At 36.3% G+C, this 22,794-nt stretch overlaps 1 protein-coding gene across 6 annotated transcripts in view; it reads right to left on the bottom strand.

Annotated features, from left to right (window-relative positions):
• Positions 1-2,987: 2,987 nt before the first annotated feature.
• Positions 2,988-22,794, bottom strand: part of MCF2 (MCF.2 cell line derived transforming sequence) — a 114,377-nt gene continuing 94,570 nt past the window's right edge. For 3 of the 6 annotated variants that reach the window (XM_021714296.1, XM_021714298.1, XM_021714299.1), the window contains 10 exons: positions 21,198-21,290; positions 18,240-18,332; positions 17,282-17,407; positions 16,362-16,583; positions 11,078-11,170; positions 9,633-9,711; positions 8,704-8,770; positions 7,121-7,230; positions 5,925-6,034; positions 2,988-3,737 (listed from right to left, as the gene is read on the bottom strand). In XM_021714296.1, coding sequence (XP_021569971.1) covers positions 3,705-3,737; positions 5,925-6,034; positions 7,121-7,230; positions 8,704-8,770; positions 9,633-9,711; positions 11,078-11,170; positions 16,362-16,583; positions 17,282-17,407; positions 18,240-18,332; positions 21,198-21,290 — 1,026 coding nt within the window. In that variant the 3' untranslated portion in view covers positions 2,988-3,704. The remainder of the gene's footprint in view (positions 3,738-5,924; positions 6,035-7,120; positions 7,231-8,703; positions 8,771-9,632; positions 9,712-11,077; positions 11,171-16,361; positions 16,584-17,281; positions 17,408-18,239; positions 18,333-21,197; positions 21,291-22,794) is intronic. The other 3 variants (XM_021714297.1, XM_008061780.2, XM_008061782.2) reach the window with 1 other exon arrangement.

The raw sequence follows: 22,794 nt of genomic DNA, 5'->3' as shown, positions 1-22,794 counted from the left end.
ATTAATTTTGTGTATGAAGTGAGATGTAGGGATGAAGGATCATTTATGTTATCATATGGATACACAATTGCCCACCATTTTTTATCAAAACAACTTTTATTTCCCAGTTCAATTGACTTGGCACTTCAATTAAAAATTAATTAATTATGCATATGTGGTTCTACTTTTGCAATCTCTATTTTTCTACACTTACATCAATACCATATTGCACCAATTACTGTCATTTATAGTGGGCTTTGAAATCAGGTATGCAATTCTTCCAAATTTTCAAGATTCTTCAGTTCTACATCCTTTGCCTTTCCACGTACATTTTAGAAAAATTTTTCTTTTAATTTTTCAAAAGGACCTGCTGAGATTTTCATTTTGGTTGCATTGAATCTATAAGACAATTTGTACATGATGAATTTCTTAACAACATGGACATTTCCAAACCATAGTATGAAATATCTCTCCTTTTATTAGGTCACTTAAAATACATCTCACGTTGTTAAAAAAATGTATCTCAGCAATGATTTGCAGTTTTCAGGACAAAAGCCTTACAATCTGTCATCAAGTATATTTCTACTTATTTCATGTTTTATGTTGCTAATGTAAATATTTTTGTCTTTTGAAATTTTGCTTTTAAAAATTTGTTGCTAGAGTATAGAATTAAATTTTATTTTTGTATAAAGATTTTGCACCCTATGGCCTTGTAAAATTCACTTATTAGTTCTAGTAGGATCTTCTTGTGTGATTTCTCATGATTTATTATATATACATGATCTGCTGATCATAATAGTATTGCTTCCTCTTTTCTAATTTTTTTTTTTTGTCTTTTCCTTGAATTATGCCACTGGCTAGAACGCCCAGTACAATGTTGAAGGAAAATGGTCAGAGTGCATATTCCTGGCTTGTGTTCAACCTTAGGGGAAAAGTTTCTATTATTTCACCATTAAGTATGATGTCACCTGTGGGTTTTCATAAGTGTGCTTTATCAGACTTATATAATCCCCCCCTTTATTATGCTCATGTGGTGAACTACACTGATTTTTAAGTGTCTAATATAGATATTTAAAGCTATACATTTTCCTCCCTCTTTAGCTGCATCCAGAAATTTTGATATTGTTGCATGTTCTTTTTGTCCAATTTGAAATAATTCTAATTTACCTCGTGCTTTCTTCTTTGCTTTGTGTTATTCAGATGTGCATTGTTTAATATCCAAATATTTGGGTCTTATTGATTTCTAAGATAATACCCTGAGACTTTATATGATTCCAATCTTTTGAAATGTACTAAGACTCATTTTATATTTCATGCATGCTTAAAAATAGTGTTGTACAAGTACTCTGCTGTTGTTGGGCATAGATTTTAAATAAATGTTAATCAGTTCATGTTGCTGATATAACAAACACTCTGATTACTAATTATCGAAATAATTCAATAATCATCTATTTTTTGTCTGTGAAAGAAATTTTTGTTTCTGTTTAGATTTTTCGCAAAACTAAAAAATAAATGAATTAGTAACCAGCAATGGTAATACTAAGGTAACAAAAACAAATACATTACATTGCAGCTCAAATTTTCACAAAGATATTGCTTGTGTTCAAATATCTTCATAACACTGCTTGAGTCTTTTGAGTAACCGGCAAAGGACTTAGGTTATTAGAAAAAATGGTTATTACCATTTAACCATTAACCATAATCATCAACTTTTACCTTTGTGTGCATACTCTTGCCACCTTCAGGCTTAGAGTACACAGCCAATGTAGCATTTTAGTTCAAGTTATTGACACAATGAAGACAGAATTGTTTCATTTAAAATTTATAAAAGAATTTTGGAAGCATAATTTAATCCTCTTCCAAATAATATTTCCTTCCTGCTTGGGGTTTTCTCATAATTAAACAGTATATTTAACATCTTTGCAATCAGTGCTATATAAAGTCAAATGCATAAGGGTAGAATGACAAGATGAAAATGTCAATATTTGAACCAATAAAGAGAAGTGTGGCTACGTTGTAAAGTAGCAAAACATGGTCCCAGGCACATAGTAGGTATTCATTAAATATGTGGTTAATTAATGACTTAAATGATCAGATGGAATGCGATCTGTAATCATTACAAAGCCCAAAATATCAGCTAAAACATCTGAGCCAAAGGTAAACCTTAAGAGAACATGCAGACTGTCATTTTTTTTCAAAGAATCTTTCACTAATCAAAGGTTAACATCCTTTCAGTGAGTTATATAGACATGGATGAAGCAAGGAAAATGAAAGCTATTGCTGAGATATCCCTGCTTTGGAAGACTGCATAACAAAGATATAGATCAACCAGAATATTTGATTAGCTATCCATGTGCCCCAGCAAAAGATCATCGCAGCCCTTGCAAATGCACCTACCACTGACCCTCAGTTACTGCATGGAAAAGCTGAATGACATCTCCATTTCTAATCAAGAGATCTTTTGAGCCTCTCTTCCTGTAGTCTTCTAGGGCTTTATAATTGCCTGGTGACTGTAAAGTTATTTTAAAAAGTTACATTACAAGCCGGGCTCGGTGTCTCAGCCTGTAATCCCGCGACTTGGGAGGCTGAGGGGAGTGGATTGCCTGAGCCCCCGGGTTCGAGACCCACCTGGGCAATTTGGCGAGACCTCATCTCTACAATAAACCAAAAAAATTAGCCGGGCGTGGTAGCGCGCGCCTGTAGTTCCAGCTACTTGGAAGGCTGAGGCGGAAGGATCGCCAGAGCCCAGCAGGCCGAGGCTGCGGTGGCCGAGAGCAGCCACTGCACCAGTCTGGGCGACAGAGTGAGACTCCAACTCAAAAAAAAAAAATTTTTTAAAGTTACATTACAAACTTAATTGCAAAACTACTTGCATAACTGTCTGCTTTGAGCCAAAAAGAATTCACTCTATTTCATGGGTAAATATGGTAGCCGAAGCAGCTTTGCAGGAACCAACAGACATGAAGCAGTTTGTGACGAGAAAAAAAAAAGCAAAACATATGTTTATTTAACCTGAAGAACTGATCTTTATTTGAAAAAAGAGAATTACAACATGAAATATACAGAAAATAATACAGCACAACTAATTTAAATTATGTGAATTATAAGCATAAATCCTGAATAAAACAAGCATGAAAATATTAATTTTTAAATACTGTTATTTGTAAACTACTCTCATGAAAATTTTATCTTGGCACATATAGACAATAGCCCTGAACAAAATTTACTCATGCTTTCAAAAAAATTTCTAGGATTTTTATTGTTTTACATAGGTTAAAATAAAGATCACAAAAGCTCTGGTTCCAATAAAAGCGTGTTAAATCATAATGTTGTGCTTTACTTGACTTTAGACATTTGCAGCCATAATTTTAACTTAATTTATTAATAAGCTAAATAATCCAAGGCACACTGATTGCATTTGGTTACAAAGCAGAGAAGAAATCATTTCAATCCAAAAGTATTCTGAGATGAGAATCTTCCAGCATAATCAATATCTTACACATTGAATACATGATTTTAAAAGGAAAGAGTATCATAACTAAAGTTTTCATAAAATGAAAGAAAAGAAATAATTATGTGCCGTTGATTCTTTGCGTGTCCAAGAAAATTAACCTGAAAACAACATCCACATCATTTGAGCTGAACATATTTTGAGCAGTAATTTTTCCAAACGCGCTGAGGAGCAGGCAGAAAAGAGCTACTTGCCATTTGACATAGTAGCTTTGTCAAAATAGGAGAACCATCTCCGACACAGATCTCTACAAGGGAAGTGGCACCCATTATTGCTCAGTTTTATACTTGATAAAGTGAGGCAAAAAGAGCAGCTCATTCCAACTTCTTTTTTTAGAGGGGAGAAGGAGCTTTCGGCATGCGTTGTATTACTCTTCTGAATATTTTCCTTAGGAGCACAACTCTGGAAATCACTGGGAGAAGAGAGAAAACCTAATAGGTTTTTTACATTCCCATCTCTTGTGATTAAAGTATTAATCAAGTTTGCATATTTACTTTATTTTCTGACACCACAGAAGGAAAATTCTGAGTTCTTGACAATCCCTTCATAGATCATCTACAGCATAAACATAAACTGGCTTCTTCTGACTTTTTTGCTCACATCTAACAATTATTCCTACTCATTCCAACCTCAAATAACATTAATCAAGAAAATTAAACTTTTTATTATTAGTCTAAACCATGATTTCCAAAGTGTGGGAGACAGACTGTTGGAGTATCGTGAGACCCTTTTAAGGGATCTGTGAGTCCAGCCTAAAATTAAGACATTATCTGTCTTTTTCACTCTCATCTTCTCACAAGAATACAGTGGAGTTTTCTAGAGGCTAACTGATGTGAGATAGCACAATGGATTGAATGCAAAAGCAGATATAATTCAGCTGTCCTTTCCTAAACCAGATGTTAAAGAGATTTATAAAAGTATTTAAAATGCCACCTTCTCACAATTTATTTTGAAAAATGCAACTATAACTAAAATATTTCTTAGATGAACTTATAATGGGTTAATATTTTCACATAAAATTAAAAATTGTGTATTTCATAGCTTTAATTTATAACATGCTAAATACCAACAGATAAAACCTACATAAACTAGAGGTCTTGCGGGGGAGGTCTCAATTCTTCACTAAAAAGTTTGAGAACTGCTCATCTAGACAATTAACCGTAGATAAATCTCTTGCCAGTCCTGAACCTCAGTTTCCTCCTCTGTAAATAGAAGGTAATAAAACTGCCCTTTCTCACACTAATACTGGAACTATTAATTGAGAAATTATTTAGTAAACTTTAAACTACCATAAAATATGTATCATGGTCATCATGTTGTTATAAGAAAGATGATGTGCTTTTTTTAAAGAATGAATTTCAGAGTCAATGCTGTGCAAATTTGTGATTATCCATTCCCTTACTCCTGTACACCAACAGTAGATCTGCCAAAATGAATTGGTTTCTCTGAAGGGCACCAAGGAGATGTCTACTACCAAGCATCATTCCCACCCTCCAAGCTGGTGACTTTAGAAAAGAGATTTGGCCAGGCTCAGTGGCTCAGCATATAATCCCAGCACTTTGGGAGGCCAAGGCAAGTGGATTGCCTGAGACCACGGGTTCGAGACCAGCTCAGGCAAATTGGCAAGACCTCATCTCTAAAATAAATTTTAAAAAACTAGCCGGGCGTAGTAGCGTGCACCTGTAGTTCCGGCTACTTGGAAGGCTGAGGCGGAAGGATCGCCAGAGCCCAGCAGGTCAACGCTGGGGTGGATGTGAGCATGCCACTGCACTCCAGCCTGGGCGACGGAGTGAGACGCCAACTCAAAAAAAAAGAAAAGAGATTTACCATCAAACAGTTGTAACTCCCTTCTAATAACCTACTAGTAACCTAACAACTTGCCAACTATTTCTTAAATAAAGCACTTTTACCCTAAAGCAACCTCCTTTACTTTTGGGGTATACCCTCCTAGCTCTAATATGCTGTGATTTGATATCATTAGCACCTTTTTGAGAATCTACTAAAATACATTTTCCAGATGTTATTAAATAAGTTTTAGTATATAATGCTTATTTATTATATTTTCCAATCAGGAATCCAAACTGGTTTTTAAAATGTATTTGAAGTTCCTTTATAGAACTCTGCTTTTATTTCACTTGCCTCAATGGAAAACAGAGGTGGAGCTCAACTAAAGATAAAATTGGTCAACTTCTAGAGATTTGGAAAGATTGACTATTTCATTAACTTCAGTAGAAGTTCCATGTATAGGTCAAACAAGTTCTACTTAAAGACAGAATGCTTCCTTAATGTTAATGATAAGATATGTTTCAAACTTTTTGGTCGTAGAATATTCCTAATGATCTCAAGGATGCTGATGAAAGATTGCTCCTATGTGTCCACCTATTTCATCAGTAAGACTGCTTTAAGGGTATTAATTTAATATTTCTTTACTAACCATGAGAGGCCTATCTTCTTCATTGTCATCATAAGTAGAGTAGAAATAGTTGCTTGACCACTCCTCGGGCTCTTCAGAGACTTCTGCAGGTTGTGGCATCTCAGTCCAAACTATAAGCAAAATAGTTTACGACAAGGTAAGCGGTAAAAGAAAGTGTAATACTTAAAAAATTGAATTTGTAAAAGCTGGATTAAGTAATCTAATGTAAGCAGCTTTTTCTTACTTGATTTCCTTGCCTGTTAAATGAAGGCATTAATACTTTGCTCTCTCCTTACTCCTCTGGGTGTGACAGCACAGATGGCCTAAGAGAAGTGACCCTTAAATGGATAACTGGAAACTGATGTTTCTCCTCAACTTGTGGAGAACTCTTCCAGATTAAGGACCATCATATTTAAGTACTGAGTATTAGGCATTCTGTTCAGCATTTCTCTAGAAAAGTCTATGCTGTTGATCTCAGAGTTGTTTAGTTGATTCTGCTGTGTGCTTCTACAGGACCTTGTACTTCCCTGCTGTAATACTTACTGAATTTACTATTAATTCCTTGTTGAACTAATTTCCTACTCTTCTAGCTTTATGGGGATGGCAACTGAGGGTATCCAAATTTGACTGTATGCTCAGCACTTTGCATAATTCCTGGCATGTAGGTCATGCCATATCTATATCTGTCAAACTAAATAAGTTGTTTCAAATCACTTCAAATAAAACAATTTGCAAAGGAACAACAGATATTTCAGCTGTAAATGACCCTTCTTTATTCATTAAACCAAGGGTAAGTGAACCATGTATTCCTTGAAGCCAGAATATGTGTTCCATTAATCTTTATATTCTCTATAGAAGGGTTTCCCAAACTTGAGTATGCATCAGAATCACAGAGAGTTTGTTAAAACTCAGGTGGCTTGGACTTGCTCCCAGAGTTTCTGATTCAGAAAGTCTGGGGTAGAGCCAGATAATTTGCCTTCCATACAAGTTCCCAAGTGCTGCTGATGCTATTGGTCCAGGGACTATACTTTGACAACCAACGTTCTATAGTGCCCATTCAGAGTGTCTTGTATATGCAAGATATGACAGCCTTGTAAAAGTGGTTTAACTTTATTTTCTTTATACAAAATACAGGCAGGTAGGTTTTCCAAATTAACAATGGAAAATAAAAACTTGCATAGCCATGAATCTCATCTTGAAATGACCATGACACATACCTGTATTTGCTTCTGCCTGAACTGACACGATTGTCTCACAGACCTCTACCATATCTCTGGTGTGTTCCGATTCTGTTTCCTCAACATTTATTAAAGCTCCTTGTTGCTTTCTGAAATAGCGATGTATAAAAATAAGTGAGATTTTGTACTGTCCAAAAGTAAATATACTTAAAAAATGGTATTTCTGCCATGATACTATGTGTTAAGAACATAATCTGAGAATTCACTCAGACAGCATTATACTCCCTATTTAAGTCTGTGTGACAATTGTTTATAATATACAAAAGCTTAAATTCCAGGATTCGTGCCAACAGGTTCGCTCTTTATTACGTAAGGAGAAAACTATTCCCTTCCACACCTAAGGTACGTATATTGTTTATAATCCCTGTTTCTCTGTGGACTTTTAGCCTTAAGGAATTAGGTAAAGTATATATAAATGAAAATAAAATCCTCAACTGGCTCATATTGTTGAGTTTGCACCAGCTAATATTAAGTCAATTACTGCATGAAACATAAAGACTTTACTTCTATAATGTATGATAAAAGATTGAGTATTTCCAACAGTCATTGCCTTGTTAGACTCTGGTGTGGCCATGTGCTCTTTGAGCTATGGCTATCGCCATGCTTCCTGGTTTTGGCCCCCTCCCCTACCTTGAATCTTCTCTCTCCCTTCTCTTTCTCTCTCTAATTTACTTTTAAATAAACTATATTCTTTAATATGAAAAAATAAAAAAGATTGAGTATCAGGATTCCTGGAAGATGAAGACTTTGTGACTTTCAAATGAATCTCCTAAAGCCCTGTATAAGCCACCAAACATTGCATCTGATTTGAGCTACCTCAGAAAGATGATGTGCAGCAAAGGGAAAAAAACAGTATTTCTAGTCATTTGATGGTCCGTACAGTATGCAGATGCTACGTGGTAAATCTCTGTGCCAAGCCTTTGGAAGTCATTTGGGAATTCATTCTGCATATATGCAAATGTTCTGTGGAAACTCTACCTTCTAGAATTTCTAGAGGCAGAATACAAACACTACATCTCTAAACCAGTAACAGTATGCTACTGTATAGGACTGCCACCTTTCTTAAAGATATTCTGGCTGTGTCCAGATTCAGTTCTCTCCCAAGATCTCTATCTTCTCTCTAATGATGTAGAAAGAGAGGCCAAATCACCAACAGTCTCCATCAAGAGACTATAAAGCTGTGAGCCCATCTTTCATCAGCTCTGTTCCCATATTCTTACAACTCAATTTCTCCAATCAGATCAAAGGTGACCAAAAATACTTTGAAGAGAAAGCTATGAGTGTAGCCATCTTAACTGTCAGCCAACATGCAATTTTTCTGATAATGCATTAAAAAAATTTGCAATCATGTATAAAAATTAGCCCAAGAATAACTTTTAGGGAGTATCAGGCTCCAATATAAGACTAGATCTAAGAAAATGATGTGTTTATGGAATTTCATGAGTTGCTGCTAAAATGGTGGGTGGTTTTTGTCTGAGACACTTTAATTAGATTGTTTCATGTTATATAAGGAAAACAGAAGACTGCAGGAGTGATTTTTTTTTAAAAGAATAATCACTTACTCCTCATTCTGCTGAAGAGAAAGCTGATCCTGTTCTGCTAATTGAGTCTGCCGTTCTTGTTTTTTAACTATGAAAGAAAACAAAGCTTATATATGCATTATTCAAAAGCCACACTTCTTAATTCCTTGAAGGCCAATGACTTTCACACACATATACAAACACACACATGCATTATGGCCATTAAAGTTAACCTTCATAGACTTCAAATAACCAGAGGAAAGGCCAGTCTGAAGTTGCAGTTAGGAAAGCCCCAAACCATATAATATTTTATTCAAGAAGTTCAAGTTTAGAAGTAGAATTAGCCACCATTCCAGCACTATCAAGTCCTGATGACATGAGGTGATAAGCAGAATCACCTTTTGGGAAGAGCTAAGAAATAACAGTTCTCTGTGTTGTTTCTCAACTGCTTCTCAAGCACTAGGGCTTGTTTTCTAGAGTAGAGCTCATTCTCTGAAATAATTTAAGCAACCCCTTGATCTCAATCTCCCACTAACTGGTTTAACAAATCCTTTCATTATAAATTATATAAAATAGCCGGGCTCGGTGGCTCAGCCTGTAATCCCAGCACTTTGGGAGGCCAAGGTAAGTGGATTGCCTGAGCCTGTGGGTTCAAGACCAGCCCAGGCAACTTGGCAAGACCTCGTCTCTACAATAAATCGAAAATTAGCCAGGCATGGTAGCATGCGCCTAATAGTTCCAGCTACTTGGAAGGCTAAGGCGGAAGGATCACCAGAGCCCAGCAGGTCGACGCTGGAGTGGCCATGAGTGTGCCGTGGCACTCCAGCCTGGGTGACAGAGTGAAACTCTGACTCAAAAAAAAAAAAATAAATTGTATAAAATAAGTATTGCCGGGCTTGGTGGCTCAGCCTGTAATCCCGTACCTTTGGGAGGCTGAGGTGAGTGGATTGCCTGAGCCCGCGGGTTCCTACCTGTCATAAGTTCCTGTTGCTTCAACAAAATGTTTCTTATTTCTTTTAACCATGACATCTTCACATCTACATTAGGAGCCTAAATATTTAAAAAAGAACAGAGGACATATTTTCTTTTAGAAAGATTACTCTATAATAAAGCAAATATACGCACATAAATCAGACATGATCTACTCACTTTAACACCATACTCAAATTCTAGCCTTTTGATTCTTAAAATTTCTAAGAGGTGAACAATTAGCCATTAGATGAGATAATACGGTCAAAACCATTTTGGAATTGCCCTTAAATAATGAAATAATAATGCTTGGGTAAAAATGTGAAATATAATGTCACTTTTCTTCTTTGCTGGAGACTTCAAAAAAATGAATGTTTTATGTTTAATTTTCATAAAAGAAAATAAGCTCTACTATTTCTGAAAAGACAATCAATCCATTTCAGAATAATCTTAATGACTGAAGAAAGCTTCCTTATATATCCTCCCATTTTTTACAAGATATTTGTTAAATGATACCAACTATAATATCTTAAGCAAACCAAAAACACATTTTATAGATTATAGTCATCTACTACAGAAATTTTTTTTAAATGCTGAGCATTTTCAACAGATAACTGCATACTGACAAATCATGGCACAAATACTTATTAAAATGACAATATCCTTTTGAAATGGTCTGAATCCTTTCCCCTTTTCTGAAACAGGTTGGACCTCATAGCACATCTGTGCAAGGCTTTAGCCATGTTCTTTAGAAGCAGGGAGCAAGTCTGAACTGTCATATCTTCATCTTATAATCAGGTGCCCTTTAAATGCCGAGGACAAAAGTAACTCAGAACTATTATAATTCTGTAAACTCTAGGAACGTGATGGGCATAAAGAAGTGCCTGCTATGTTGTCAACTTTAGTTGATAAGTCTGAGTGTGGTTGTGAAACTTGAAGCCCTATCGAGAATAGCACGGGCTATCTCAATTTAAAGAAAACATGTGCTACTAGAAAAAAAATTAAATATATCACAAAGAATATTCAAAAAATATTTAAGTTACCTACATGAAAGGAATGGAAACTTTCAAAATGTGACCAAAATGATTTTCATGTGAAAATTCAGACCTTGGCCGGGATCGGTGACTCAGCCCGTAATCCCAGCACTTTTGGAAGCCGAGGCGAGTGGATTACCTGAGCCCGCGGGTTCGAGACCCACCCAGGCAACTTGGTGAGACCTTGTCCCTACAATAAATAAAAATATTAGCCAGGTGTGGTGGTGTGAGCCTGTAGTCCCTGCTACTTGGAAGGCTTAAATAGGAGGATCGCCTGAACACAGCAGGTCGAGACTGCAGTAGCACTGCACTCCGGCCTGAGCAACAGAGTAAGAAAAGAACTCAAAAGAAAAGTCAAACTTTTGTATTTTAATGTAGCTTTTGGTTTCTAGAGTAATTTTTAAATGACCAACCTGAACAATATAAACTTCTTCCTTTCCGCCATACCAGATTTCAAACTTGCGGTTATCACCTTTTACATATTCAGTGATTCCAATATTATCCATCTACAATAAATAAGTCAAAATTTTAATCAGAATTTCATCTTAAATATGAAATTGTATTAAATCTACCCCCATTGTATTCTAAATAAAACAGAATTTTTTCTCACTTGAGTGAAAAAACACACTTTACATTCAATGGACATGGAAGGATAAGTCCAGTCATAGACCAGGGTATTTAAGTACTTTCATCAAACTGTGTATTTTAGGGCCAGGGTCGGTGGCTCAGCCTGTAATCCCGCGCTTTGGGAGGCCGAGGTGAGTAAACTGCCTGAGCCTGTGGGTTCGAGACCTGCCTGGGCAGCTTGGCGAGACCTCATCTCTGCAATAAATAAAAAATTTTTTAAAATTAGCCGGGCGTGGTAGCACACGCCTGCAATTCCGGCTACTTGGAAGGCTGAGTCAGAATGATCACTGGAACCCAGCAAGTTGAGGCTGCAGTGGCTGGGAGTGGCCACTGCACTCCAGTCGGGGTGACAGAGTGAGACTCCAACTCAAAAGAAAAAAAAAGCCGTATATTTTATAGTTCAGATGGCATGCTCCATTCCAATGATTGACGGAAATCTTATAAATCTGAATATCCACATAGTCCATCTAAGATTCAGTTATGTTATAAATTATCTGTCAGTTATGTATAAATTATCTTATACACTCTTAAAATAAATTATTGTGTTGAACACAGAAGTAAAAGCAATTAAACATCAGTTTTAAAAAGCCATCCAAAAGTATAAATGGATAATTTAAATAATTATCTGCCAGATGATTTAATCTTATAAATTATTAGTTATCTCAGTATAAACCCTACAAGTTATAAACTTCCAATTCATAGTGTGGAGTAGAACCGTCAGGTATAGAAGAATTTTTTTTTTAATCAATATTTTTTATTTTAATATTGTGGGGTACAGTTAAGGGTTAGGTATACAAATATGCTTCATTCAGGCACCCTTGTTGATAAGGGGTGTCTCCCCGTCCCCAGACAGATATTGACTACCGTTAATCCCACCTCCCTTCTCCCCCCCCCATAGTTTCCCACCACTGTCAATCCTTTTCTTATAGTATTACATTGGATGTTCAAGGTCCACTATATGAGTGATAACATCGGAGGCCCGGGGACCCTCGATCTCTTTATTTTTTACCAATCCCTTAGCCTCTGTAGAAAACAAATGTTATGGGACAGCGATGTCTTCTTGCAGCCAAAGAGACTTGTAAGCAATAATTCTTCTTTACCACAGGTTTTCTTCTCCTCCATATGATTGCAAAACACAAGCTCTTCCATTTTCTTTCATTATCTGGAGCTGAGAGCTTGGTTAATTCACTCCCTTGCACACATATTCTCTTTTAATTCCTTTCTGCCTTTCTTCTTTTCTTTCAATTCCTACCTAATTTTCTAAAAGAATATCCCCTCTCTGTTCCAAGTATGAGCCCCGAGATGACCCTAATTAAAGCTGAAAAGCATTAAAGGTAGGGCTAGTAGCCAGGTGCAATAGCTCATGCCTGTAATCCCAGCACATTGGGAGGCTGAAGCAAAAGACTCACTTGAGCCCAAGAGTTCAAGTCCAGTGAGGCAACACAGTTAGACCATGTCTCCACAAAACATCCAAAAATTAGCGGGGTATGGTGGCACTTGGGGGGCTGAGGTGGAAGGATCACCTGAGTCTAGGAGGTGGAGGCCACGATAAGCCATGATTGTGCCACTCCAATCCAGTCTGCGCAACAGAGTGAGACTCCAACTCAGTACAGTGCAGGGGACGCATTGCATGGTGCAGAGGTGTAATCTATATTCCATTCACACTATGTCAGAGGTTCAAGTTTGCTTCCCAGAATCATGCCTGACCTCAGAGTAAAGGACAAGTTTTTCTAGGCACTAAACGGGAAAGTCCCACGGAGACTTGAACTCAGATCACAGGATTTAGAATCCACATGGCATGCTTACCATAACACCATGGAACTGCCTGGAGGAGACACTCTGACCCATTGGAGTTGGGCGAGTCCTTTCCCAGTCTCCATCATTCCCAAGAATTTCCTTCCTAGGCATTTCCTCTCATCAGACAGAACACAAGTACTATTCATCCACAACAGGAGGAGTCGCCCCGGACTCACATTCTCTCTGCCTGACTCTAGGTTTCTGCCTTGAAGAATGACATTAAATCCACTCTGGGATCAGGGACAGGAAAGAATATTTTAAGCCTACATCAAATCCCCTGTGGTTGCTGGAGTTTCCTGCCCTGAAATAAAATTTCTGGTGCCCTCAAAAAAAAAAAAGAAGAAAAGAAAAAGAAAAGGCAGTGCTAGTGAGATCCCTAGTACCAAGGAGAAGAAAATTATGCTTAGAAATGAAATGCAACATATTAATGAAAGAACCGGTAGCATCCACCCTGAATGTAGTCAGAAGTTACTTTTAGAATGTCCCAAAATATACTTATATTCATTCTCAACTACTCTAACTAAACTACTTATATTCAAACATCAGAATTTAAAGTGAATAATAATCTCATATTCAATATTTTTAAAGTTAATTTTGTTTTATTACATGGTTTTTGTCTTAATAATATGATAGGCTAGAAAGCACACAGGCTTTGGAGTCAAAGGCCTGGATTAGAATTTCATCTTTATCAATTTCATAGAATTGATGTTAGGATTAAATAGTGTACATGAGCTTTTTAAAGTATGAGTTCGCTTTCTATTCTTTCTCCTATTTGAATTGCAACAGTTTTGTTTTTGTGTATTATGGACATATAACACATTATTATTGATTAAATGAAAATCTTTTAGTTTCCCTCAAAATCTAACCATTCTGTCATATGGTAAACACTATTTGTTAATTTTTTTTAAAAATAAAATAGTAAACACATATGATAAGGAATCTGAAGAACTCAAATCTCCCCATCATATTAATTGTGACCTTAGATAGGGCCTTTCCTTATATATAAAGCAGCTGACTTAAAATATAGCACATAGTAATTAGAAAGCACACAGTCAGGCCATGGGATTCCAGTTTGGTATGATGCAGTGAAAAGAATAGTCAATTTAAAATGAGAGAAGTTGCTAAGCAGTAGGGTACCTGTGCAAATCCTCTACCAAAGGTAAGACTTTGAAACCATAACCCTCTTTGTTAACTAACACATTGACTAATACTAGCAGTTACCTAATGCTGTATCTTATGATAAGTAAGCAAGAGGAAGTAAACAAAATGAACACCCAATATCATTGGCAACACTTAATGAACCCTAAGAAATATCCTAATTTCCATCTTTCTTGGTCAGCAGCATCACCATTTTCCTAGGAATCCTGGTCTAAAGCCTTCCCAGAATCACTGGCTAATCATTTCTATTAAGGAGGCATTATTGAGGAACCAAAGAAGAATCAGAACAATTTGCTTTCTTCAAATGTTAGGTATTGTTAATTTTTCTGTCTGCCTATCTTCCATTGAAATGTTTCTCGCATCTATTTCACCCTCTCTGTTTCCATGGTAACTATTGTAGTTTCAATTCTCGTGACTTCATCACCTCATACCAGTCCCTCCTTACTTGAATGTGCTTGAGAAACATTCTGTTGGCATGCACATCATTGTGAAAATGTAAAGGAAAATTAGAAAATCAATACAAACTAGAAATACTACACAAATAGAAATTAGGCCACCCCACAATAAAATGTAAATAAATGGATTTGGTCCAACATGCCTATGAAGGTAAAGTACCTTTCCAAGAAATAGTTATGTAGACAGCAAGAGATCTGAGCTCTGTCTGAAATAGATTGCAGGTTCTTGGTTCTCTATTAATGTTTACTAAAGATTTAATAGATTCTTGAAGATTTGGGGGCTTGGAAGCACACTGCTAATGTCAAAGAAGCAACTGGGCATTTGTGATGCAAACAGAGTTTTAAAGAAGCGGTATAGCTAATGTGAGTTCAGAAGTGAAGCAGAGAAAGTAAACAATAGGAAGAGCTATTTCTTCCTGACCTAACCCTGGGCAGAAACCTTGTTAAGAACCACTAGGGATTAGCCAGGCATGGTAGCACGCGCCTGTAGTTCCAGTTATTTGGGAGGCTGAGGCGGAAGGATCGCCGGAGCCCAGCAGGTCGAGGCTACAGTGGCCAGGAGCATGCCACTGCACTCCAGTCTGGGCGACGGAGTGAGACTCCAACTCAAAAAAAAAGAACCACTAGGGGCTGCTGATCCTATGGGGAGAATCAAAAGCAGGTTCTGCTTATTTGGTAGCAACTGCCCCCAATACAAGTACCTCAGGCCTATTTCAGGATATACTACCTGTCCTCTTTATAACTGCTACTGAAGTTTCCTTAATTCCCAAATATACTAGTGTGACAACTATAAATGAACATGTTCATGAAAAACGGCTCAAGTGATAGTGGCTGTGGAATTGAGGGTAATAACTTTCTCTACTTTCCAAATTTTCTATAACAAATGTATATTACTTTTAGAATTTAAAACTTGAAAGATGATGTTGACTAGGTATAAAAAAGACAGATCTGTCAATTACAGCCTTATATGAATTGGAAGTTTCTCTTGCCTAATGGCAAAACCAGCTGGAAATATCATTGGGTTGCCAGTGACTTCTTCAATTAATACTGCTCTTATTTTAATACTAAGCTAATATTAGGATAGAATGGCAGTTTTGTTTACAGGAGAAAATAAAGTAATTTCAAAGGATAGAATGGAACAGGCGTGGAAAGGATTTACCTATAAGTGGTTTTGGACATCCAAGAAGGGTGGAGCTATGGAATGGAGGAGGAACACAGAAAGGAACATGGGAATATGCTAAGCACAAAATGTATCAATTTTTAAGTTGCATTGAGGAAAAGGAAAAAATCTCCTCCTTGCCTTTTCCATAGCAAAAGGCTTCCTGCTAACAAAACCAAGAACTACACCCAATATCATTGGTAAGAGAGTGCTCGTGGGAGAATCTGGAACACTCCCCAGAATTTCAAAACTAAGAGTACCCAGGATTACAGTGAGAAAAGGAAGGAATAAAAGCTCTGCATTTTTCACTCTCACATCAAGCAGAGAAGTTCTGTTTTACTTGACTTCTACATAAGACTTAAGATTATTTTTTAAACAAAGAGACATGCAGCTAAAGTATACAACTCACTCATCTGAAATGAAAAAGTGTACACACACTGAAACACACACACACACATATATATAAAATAATATTGCATTACACAATTCAAATTGTCTTACTTTCAAACAGTGCTTAAAACTGTATGATGGGTATTTATCGGAGCCTTCTCCACTTTCAACACGTCTCTTACAAAAAACAACGGCTTTTTCATACAAGAAAAGGTGTCGTTGCATTGGTTTGAATCTAGCGAAGTCCTTCATTTTTGTAGCACCTTTCTTGTGTTCTATCCAAACACTGAATGCACCTTGCATTATCATCTTGCCCAGTTCATTTAAGTTTCCCTAGAATGAAAAATCAAAACACATTAGTAGAAGGAAAAGCTACATTCAGATGTCTAACACTAACATTTTAGTGTTTAGCTTGAGCTACTAAAATCCTGAAACATAATTTATATATTTTTTAAAATTTTATTTCTTATAACTTTGTTTGTTAAAACATGCCATATACCACATATGTACAAAATTATTGTGGGAGCTGGGGATAAAATAAACTTAGTTTTCCTTGGCTTCGTTTCATCTCCATGTAGAGGTATTTCAGCTGGTATAGCTCTCTGCATCTCTTCCTCAGTCCTGGTTGGTGCATGACATATACCAGTCTAAGTCTCCCCACTGAGTGGAACTAATCTGTTACAAGGCTACAAGCTTCAAAGATTTGATCCTTTCCTTCCATATCTATCCTGGACTAGGGCAAGCAGCAATTCTGAAACAATAAATCTCCTTTGCTGACCTAAATATTCCTCAAGCAGGATCCTCTCAGGTCTGGAGTTGGGGGCAGGCTTTTGGGAACAAGGAGAAGCTCACAAATCCATTTGGCTGCTGATCTGAAGCCAATTCTCCACTTAGTAATATCGGTAATAATTCTAACATTTTGATCTCCATTTATCTGCTTCTTATATGTAATTTCTCAATTGGTTCAAGGAGGAGCAGAAAAGGAAAGTGAGATAATGACCCCTATCCAACAATTATTAAAATGTACTTACAATATAGCCATTTATTGCATTCTGATGCATAGAATCATTAACTGACTTCAGTAAATCCAGCATTGTGTCAAGTGCCTCCTTTAATAGAGCAGATCCTTCAGAGTCTTTGCTATATTTTAACAACTCCTGTAATTAGAAGTCAGGAAGTAAACTTAAGATTAGGTAGATATTAATAGCTGGTGAAAATGAATACATTTTTGGCTAACATGCTTTCAAGCAGGAATCTAAAAATAATGTCACTGTTTGGAGTAATTTTTTTATATGCTCCCTGTCGCATAAACACTATTTTTAATAACAATCTCAAAATTGGGAAGAAGTAGAATAGTGACTGCACAGTATAACATAAAGGACATTCAATACCTTGGGAGCTGAAGAATAATAGTTATTAAGACATATTAGAGATTAGTTTTAAAGCGGTTACATGCGTGTTTTTTTTTTTTTTGGTCCTCTACATAAAATAATTCAATTTAACCATGATGCACTCATGATGCATATAGCACAAAACATTATAAAAATTCATTTTAAGACAAGTTGTGCTGTATTTATGCTTCACACAAGATTTTAGTAATCTTTTCACATTGCACTAGGGAGTGTAATTTGCATTTTTCATTGAGCAGGCACATATGAAATACAGACTCAAAAATATACGAAATTTTAAAAATTTTTTTAACAACATTAAAAACTATTCAGTAAAATATTGTGCACAAATCAATGCAACATGTAAGAATTAAATGGCTAAGACTCCAGATATTCTCAACCTGACATCAAAGCCTTTGCACAATCACAGTGAATTGAAGGAGTACACTGCACTAATTCTACCACTAAACCCTACTTTCCCAGTCATTGAGCCTACCTATTTCTAGTGTCTCCTAGTCAGCTACTTCCCTTTTTAATGGCTTTGCCATTTCTGACCCAAAAAAGGTAAGTAAAAATAGAAACGAATGCTTCATGTAGTTACCTTCAACAATAATTGATATTTAGTGATTCTTTGCACTGGTTTGAGTAAATAGGAATCCAAACCAAGTCTGTGTTTTAATTTTCTTTGACATTCCTGTTATGAAAAGATAATGACCAATAAATTTAAATTAAGACATGTACCTATACAAAAGGCCATGTGTTCACTGATTAAACCCAATGCATGAATATTTCTAACATCTCAAAGAAAATTTATTGGGAAGATTGCTGTTTTATATATGTACAGAAATTATATACACAATATATTCCAAAAGACTACAGTAAACAGCATTTCAAGAAGTAGGAGGTAAAAAATTCCAACATTTCAAACATTAAAAAGCTTTTCCATATACATTCCCATGATGTGGAATGGTTAAAAAGCGAGAAAGCAAGGAATGACTATAGATTAACATGATTTAAGTTCTTTGAGCCAGGCTCGGTGGCTCAGCCTGTAATCCTGTGCCTTGGGAGGCTGAGGTGAGTGAATTGCCTGAGCCCGTGGGTTTGAGACCAGCCTGGGCAATTTGGCGAGACCTCATCTCTACAATAAATCAAAAAATTAGCCGGGCGTGGTAGCACGCGCCTGTAGTTCCAGCTACTTGGAAGGCTGAGGCGGAAGGATTGCCAGAGCCCAGCAGGTGGAGGCTGCGGTGGCCGGAGCAGCCACTGCACTCCAGTCTGGGTGACAGAGTGAGACGCCAACTCAAAAAAAAAAAAAAAGTTTTTCGATATATCCAAGAAAATTAACAAAAGACTAAGCAACAAAGGCCAAGGTCCAGAAAAGAAATAGGTTGTGCTAAATATAAATCAGACTGAGTATGAGAATAATTTTTTTAATATCACAAGAAAAATACAGCTCTCATCAACTGGTGTCATATTTCATCCATTTATTGGCCCACTGCCACTATAAATATAAGGGTCATGACACTGAGGCCTGGGAACATTATAGGGGTTTATGACTAGGGCAAGATGGGCTGATTAGAATGAAATGTGCATACAGGAAGTATAGAACACAAAAAATATTGGAGAATGATACACCTGTATAAGATCCAAGACCTTCCCCAGTTGAGGACAGAGTATCATATTGAAAGCAAGGAGAGTATTTGAATATTTACCTACCAAATTTGAGACCCTCGGCCTTTTTTCCCTCTTGGCTACAACAGCACTGATACCCAGATCCTTATACACAAGGTAGCAGTTTAGAGAATCTGACCAGTCTGAGAGAAAGAACCTAAAGATATAGATACTGGGGAATTCTCCCAAGGAAACAGTTTGGGAAAAATTACTCAACAATAAGGATCATGGTCAATGAACACACACATGCACAGAAAAATTCCAATGAGTTTTTTAATGCTTAATCCTAACGTAAATAGACAAGTATCATTAGACAAGAAGAGAACATCTAAGATGAGTAATAGGAACCAAAGAGAAAAAGAAAAGTAATTTGAAGATAACAAGATTATTTTTAAGAGAAAAATATTTTATTATCTTTGTATACATAAATAAAGGTATTGGACTCAAAAAATAAAACAGGATTCTACTAAAGGGAACACTGAGAGAAAAAAAAAGGAATGGGTGCTCTTCAAAATTAAAAATGTAATGGCAGATATAAACACCCTTAATACAAAGACTAGAAGAAAAATCCCAGAATGTAGAGTAAGAAGACAAAAGAGGAAAAATAGAGAGAAAAGATAAGATAGATAGAAGAATAGTCCAGGATATCCAAGATCAGTGGAAAAGAAATTCAAGAAAGAGAGAATAAGGAAACTTAGGTGAAGGAAATCAAAGAAAAAAATCCAACTAAATTTGGACAGGAGTTTCCAGTTCAAAGTGATCACCACAAAACTACTATAACAGATTAAAATAATGCCAATATCTGAACTCTGAGGATTAAAGAAGTTTCCATAAGCTTTCAGAGGACGAAAATTAAGTCACCTGCAAAGAAACAAAAATCAAAATAGTATCAGATTTCTAAACAGCAACACTGGAAGCTAACGGCAATGGAGCAATACCTTCAAAAGTCTGAGAATAATTATTTCTTACCTAGAATTCTATGACCAGTCAAGCTAGCAATCACGTGTTAGGGTAGAATGAAGGACATTTGCAGACATGCACTCTCTCAAAAACTTTTACCTATTGTGAACATTTTCTCAGTAAAACTACTGGAGGATGTGTTCCATCAAAAAAGAAACGTAAACAAGAAAGAAAAGAACATGACACTAGGAAGCAGGAAAACCTATGCAAGAGAGGTGATGAGAATCCCAATATTGATATTCACCAAGATCTCTAGATGACAGCCAGATAGCAAGCCTAGTGAGTCTAAATAAGCAGATCAGAAAATTCTGGGAGACATTTCTACAAGAAGATGAAATTCAAACTGAAATGTACTGAGAAGAGATTTTTATAATTCTCACAACTGGGTGAATCTGAGGTAGAATAAGAATAAGTACCTAGAAATTTGTCTATAAAAAGACGATTGCAAGACAAACACAAAGGAAGGAAAGGCATCCATATACCACATAAGTTACCTAAACAGAAAAATTACATAGTCTTAATTATGCAACACTGTATATCAGTCTAACCAATATTATAATTATATTGGAAGTTTTTAAAGAAATTAAGTATGTTTGCCATGTGGTAGGTGGTGGAAACTGAAAAAGGGCTAAATTCTTATCATTCATGATAGAAAGGAGAAGGATAAACATGTTATTTAGAAATATGGATATAAACACCAAAAGATGTAACTAAAAGCAATGAATAGTGGTTGCCTCTGGGGAACAGCAAATATGTGTTCATGTGCATGTATATGTGTGTGCATGTATATGTGTTTGGAAAAGGATAGAATTACTCTGTAACTTATACGTATATGTAACTTACTTAAAGTAGAAAATGAATTTATAAATAAGAAATATTCCAATACATTCTAGAAAGAGCGTATCCAATACTTGGATAATTACTATACCTGGAAAAAGGCGCATTCTGAATACTTCCTCCAAATTGCCTCAGATCTGGGCTTATTCTGACAATATTTTGCATACATCTGAAAATCATCTTTCTGTGACAAAAGGCAAATTCAAACACTTTACCAATTTGCAAATATAAACTATTACCATCAAGAAAGACTGAGCATGAATATGGCCTAGCATCCTAGGGAATGTGGCCAAAAGAGTCTACTATACAGACAGCTGATCAGGAGCCCTCTTTATACTGCAAGAACAGCATGCCCTTTGGACCTGGTAAAGGGACACATAATTATCCAAGTGATATCAGAACTTCTATTTACCAAGCTTGAGACTTAGAGAAAAGTCATCTCTACCTGAACTATAAAAACAGAATTTCTTTTTCATAACTATGACTTACGAGGGTACCAACAAATATGTTCTTTCATTGTGATTAGCTTCTTGGTTCTCTAGTAAGTGAACTTTTAGGTAACTTCCAAGTTAGAGCCTACAGTTCTTAGTTCATCACTGGGATATTATCATTATAGCATAACCCATCTCGACATCGGTTCACACTGTTCTCTCTCCTTGAACCATCTTCCTCTGACCCTCATTATTGGCCACCTCCTACTCATTCTTTTTTAAAAAAAATTTATTTTAAAGATGTGGGGTACAATTCAGGGTTAGGTATACAAATGTTCACTATGCAGGTACCCTTGTTCATGAGGAGTGCCCCCTCTCCCCTGGCAATTTTCCTCAACTGCCAATTCTACCCCCCCTCCTCTGGTCCCTATTCAATCTTTAACATTCATGTCATGAGCTATCTAGTCTATAAAGTCATTGTTTATACTCCCAGTCTATGTAAGATACTCCTCTTCTGGGCTTTTTAAGGATCTTTTGTATATTTCTAATATAGTAAAATACATTCTGTATGCAATTAATGATTTCCCTGTTTTTGTACCTAAATTTAAGTCTTGGGCTGGGTATCCGTGTTGCCTAGCACAGTGTTTGGTGCATAATAAATGTTCAATAGATGGCTTTTGAATGAATGAACATATCATTAATAAACGTTTATTAGAGTACCACCGGTTACCAAGAATTCTGCTAACCTAATAAGAGATACAAAAAACTATAGAATATGGACCCAGGCTTGAAGGGCTTCTCATCAAGTTGGGGAAAATGTATATATACCTGTAAAGATATACAGTAAATGTAAAATCTCCAATGAGTAGTATAGACATTATGTACTACAGAGTCCAAAGTGAAATAAATTGCTGTTGCTTGAGGAAATAGGGGGAAATGTGGCAGCAGTTTAAATTAAGAACATATAGAGAAAGGTAATGACACACAGTTCTTTCTTAACCTTGTACTTTCTCATATTATAAACACTTTCTGGGATATCTATTTTGAAGTTTTCAGCAGTCACCTCTATCAAACTGACTCCCAAATCAAGACAAAATCAATCTTTCAGGAAGAAGAGGAACTAGATAATTAGAAATGCATAGCAAGCGGGGCTTGGTGGCTCAGCCTGTAATACCGCACCTTTGGGAGGCTGAGGTAAGTGGATTGCCTGAGCCCAGGGGTTCGAGACCCACCTGGGCAGCGAGACCTCATCTCTAC

This window comes from Carlito syrichta, unplaced genomic scaffold (genome assembly GCF_000164805.1).
Source record: "Carlito syrichta isolate Samal-C Ts95f unplaced genomic scaffold, Tarsius_syrichta-2.0.1 Scaffold305575, whole genome shotgun sequence".
Taxonomy (NCBI): Eukaryota; Metazoa; Chordata; class Mammalia; order Primates; family Tarsiidae; genus Carlito; species Carlito syrichta.
This window is presented reverse-complemented; position numbering and strand designations above follow the sequence as displayed.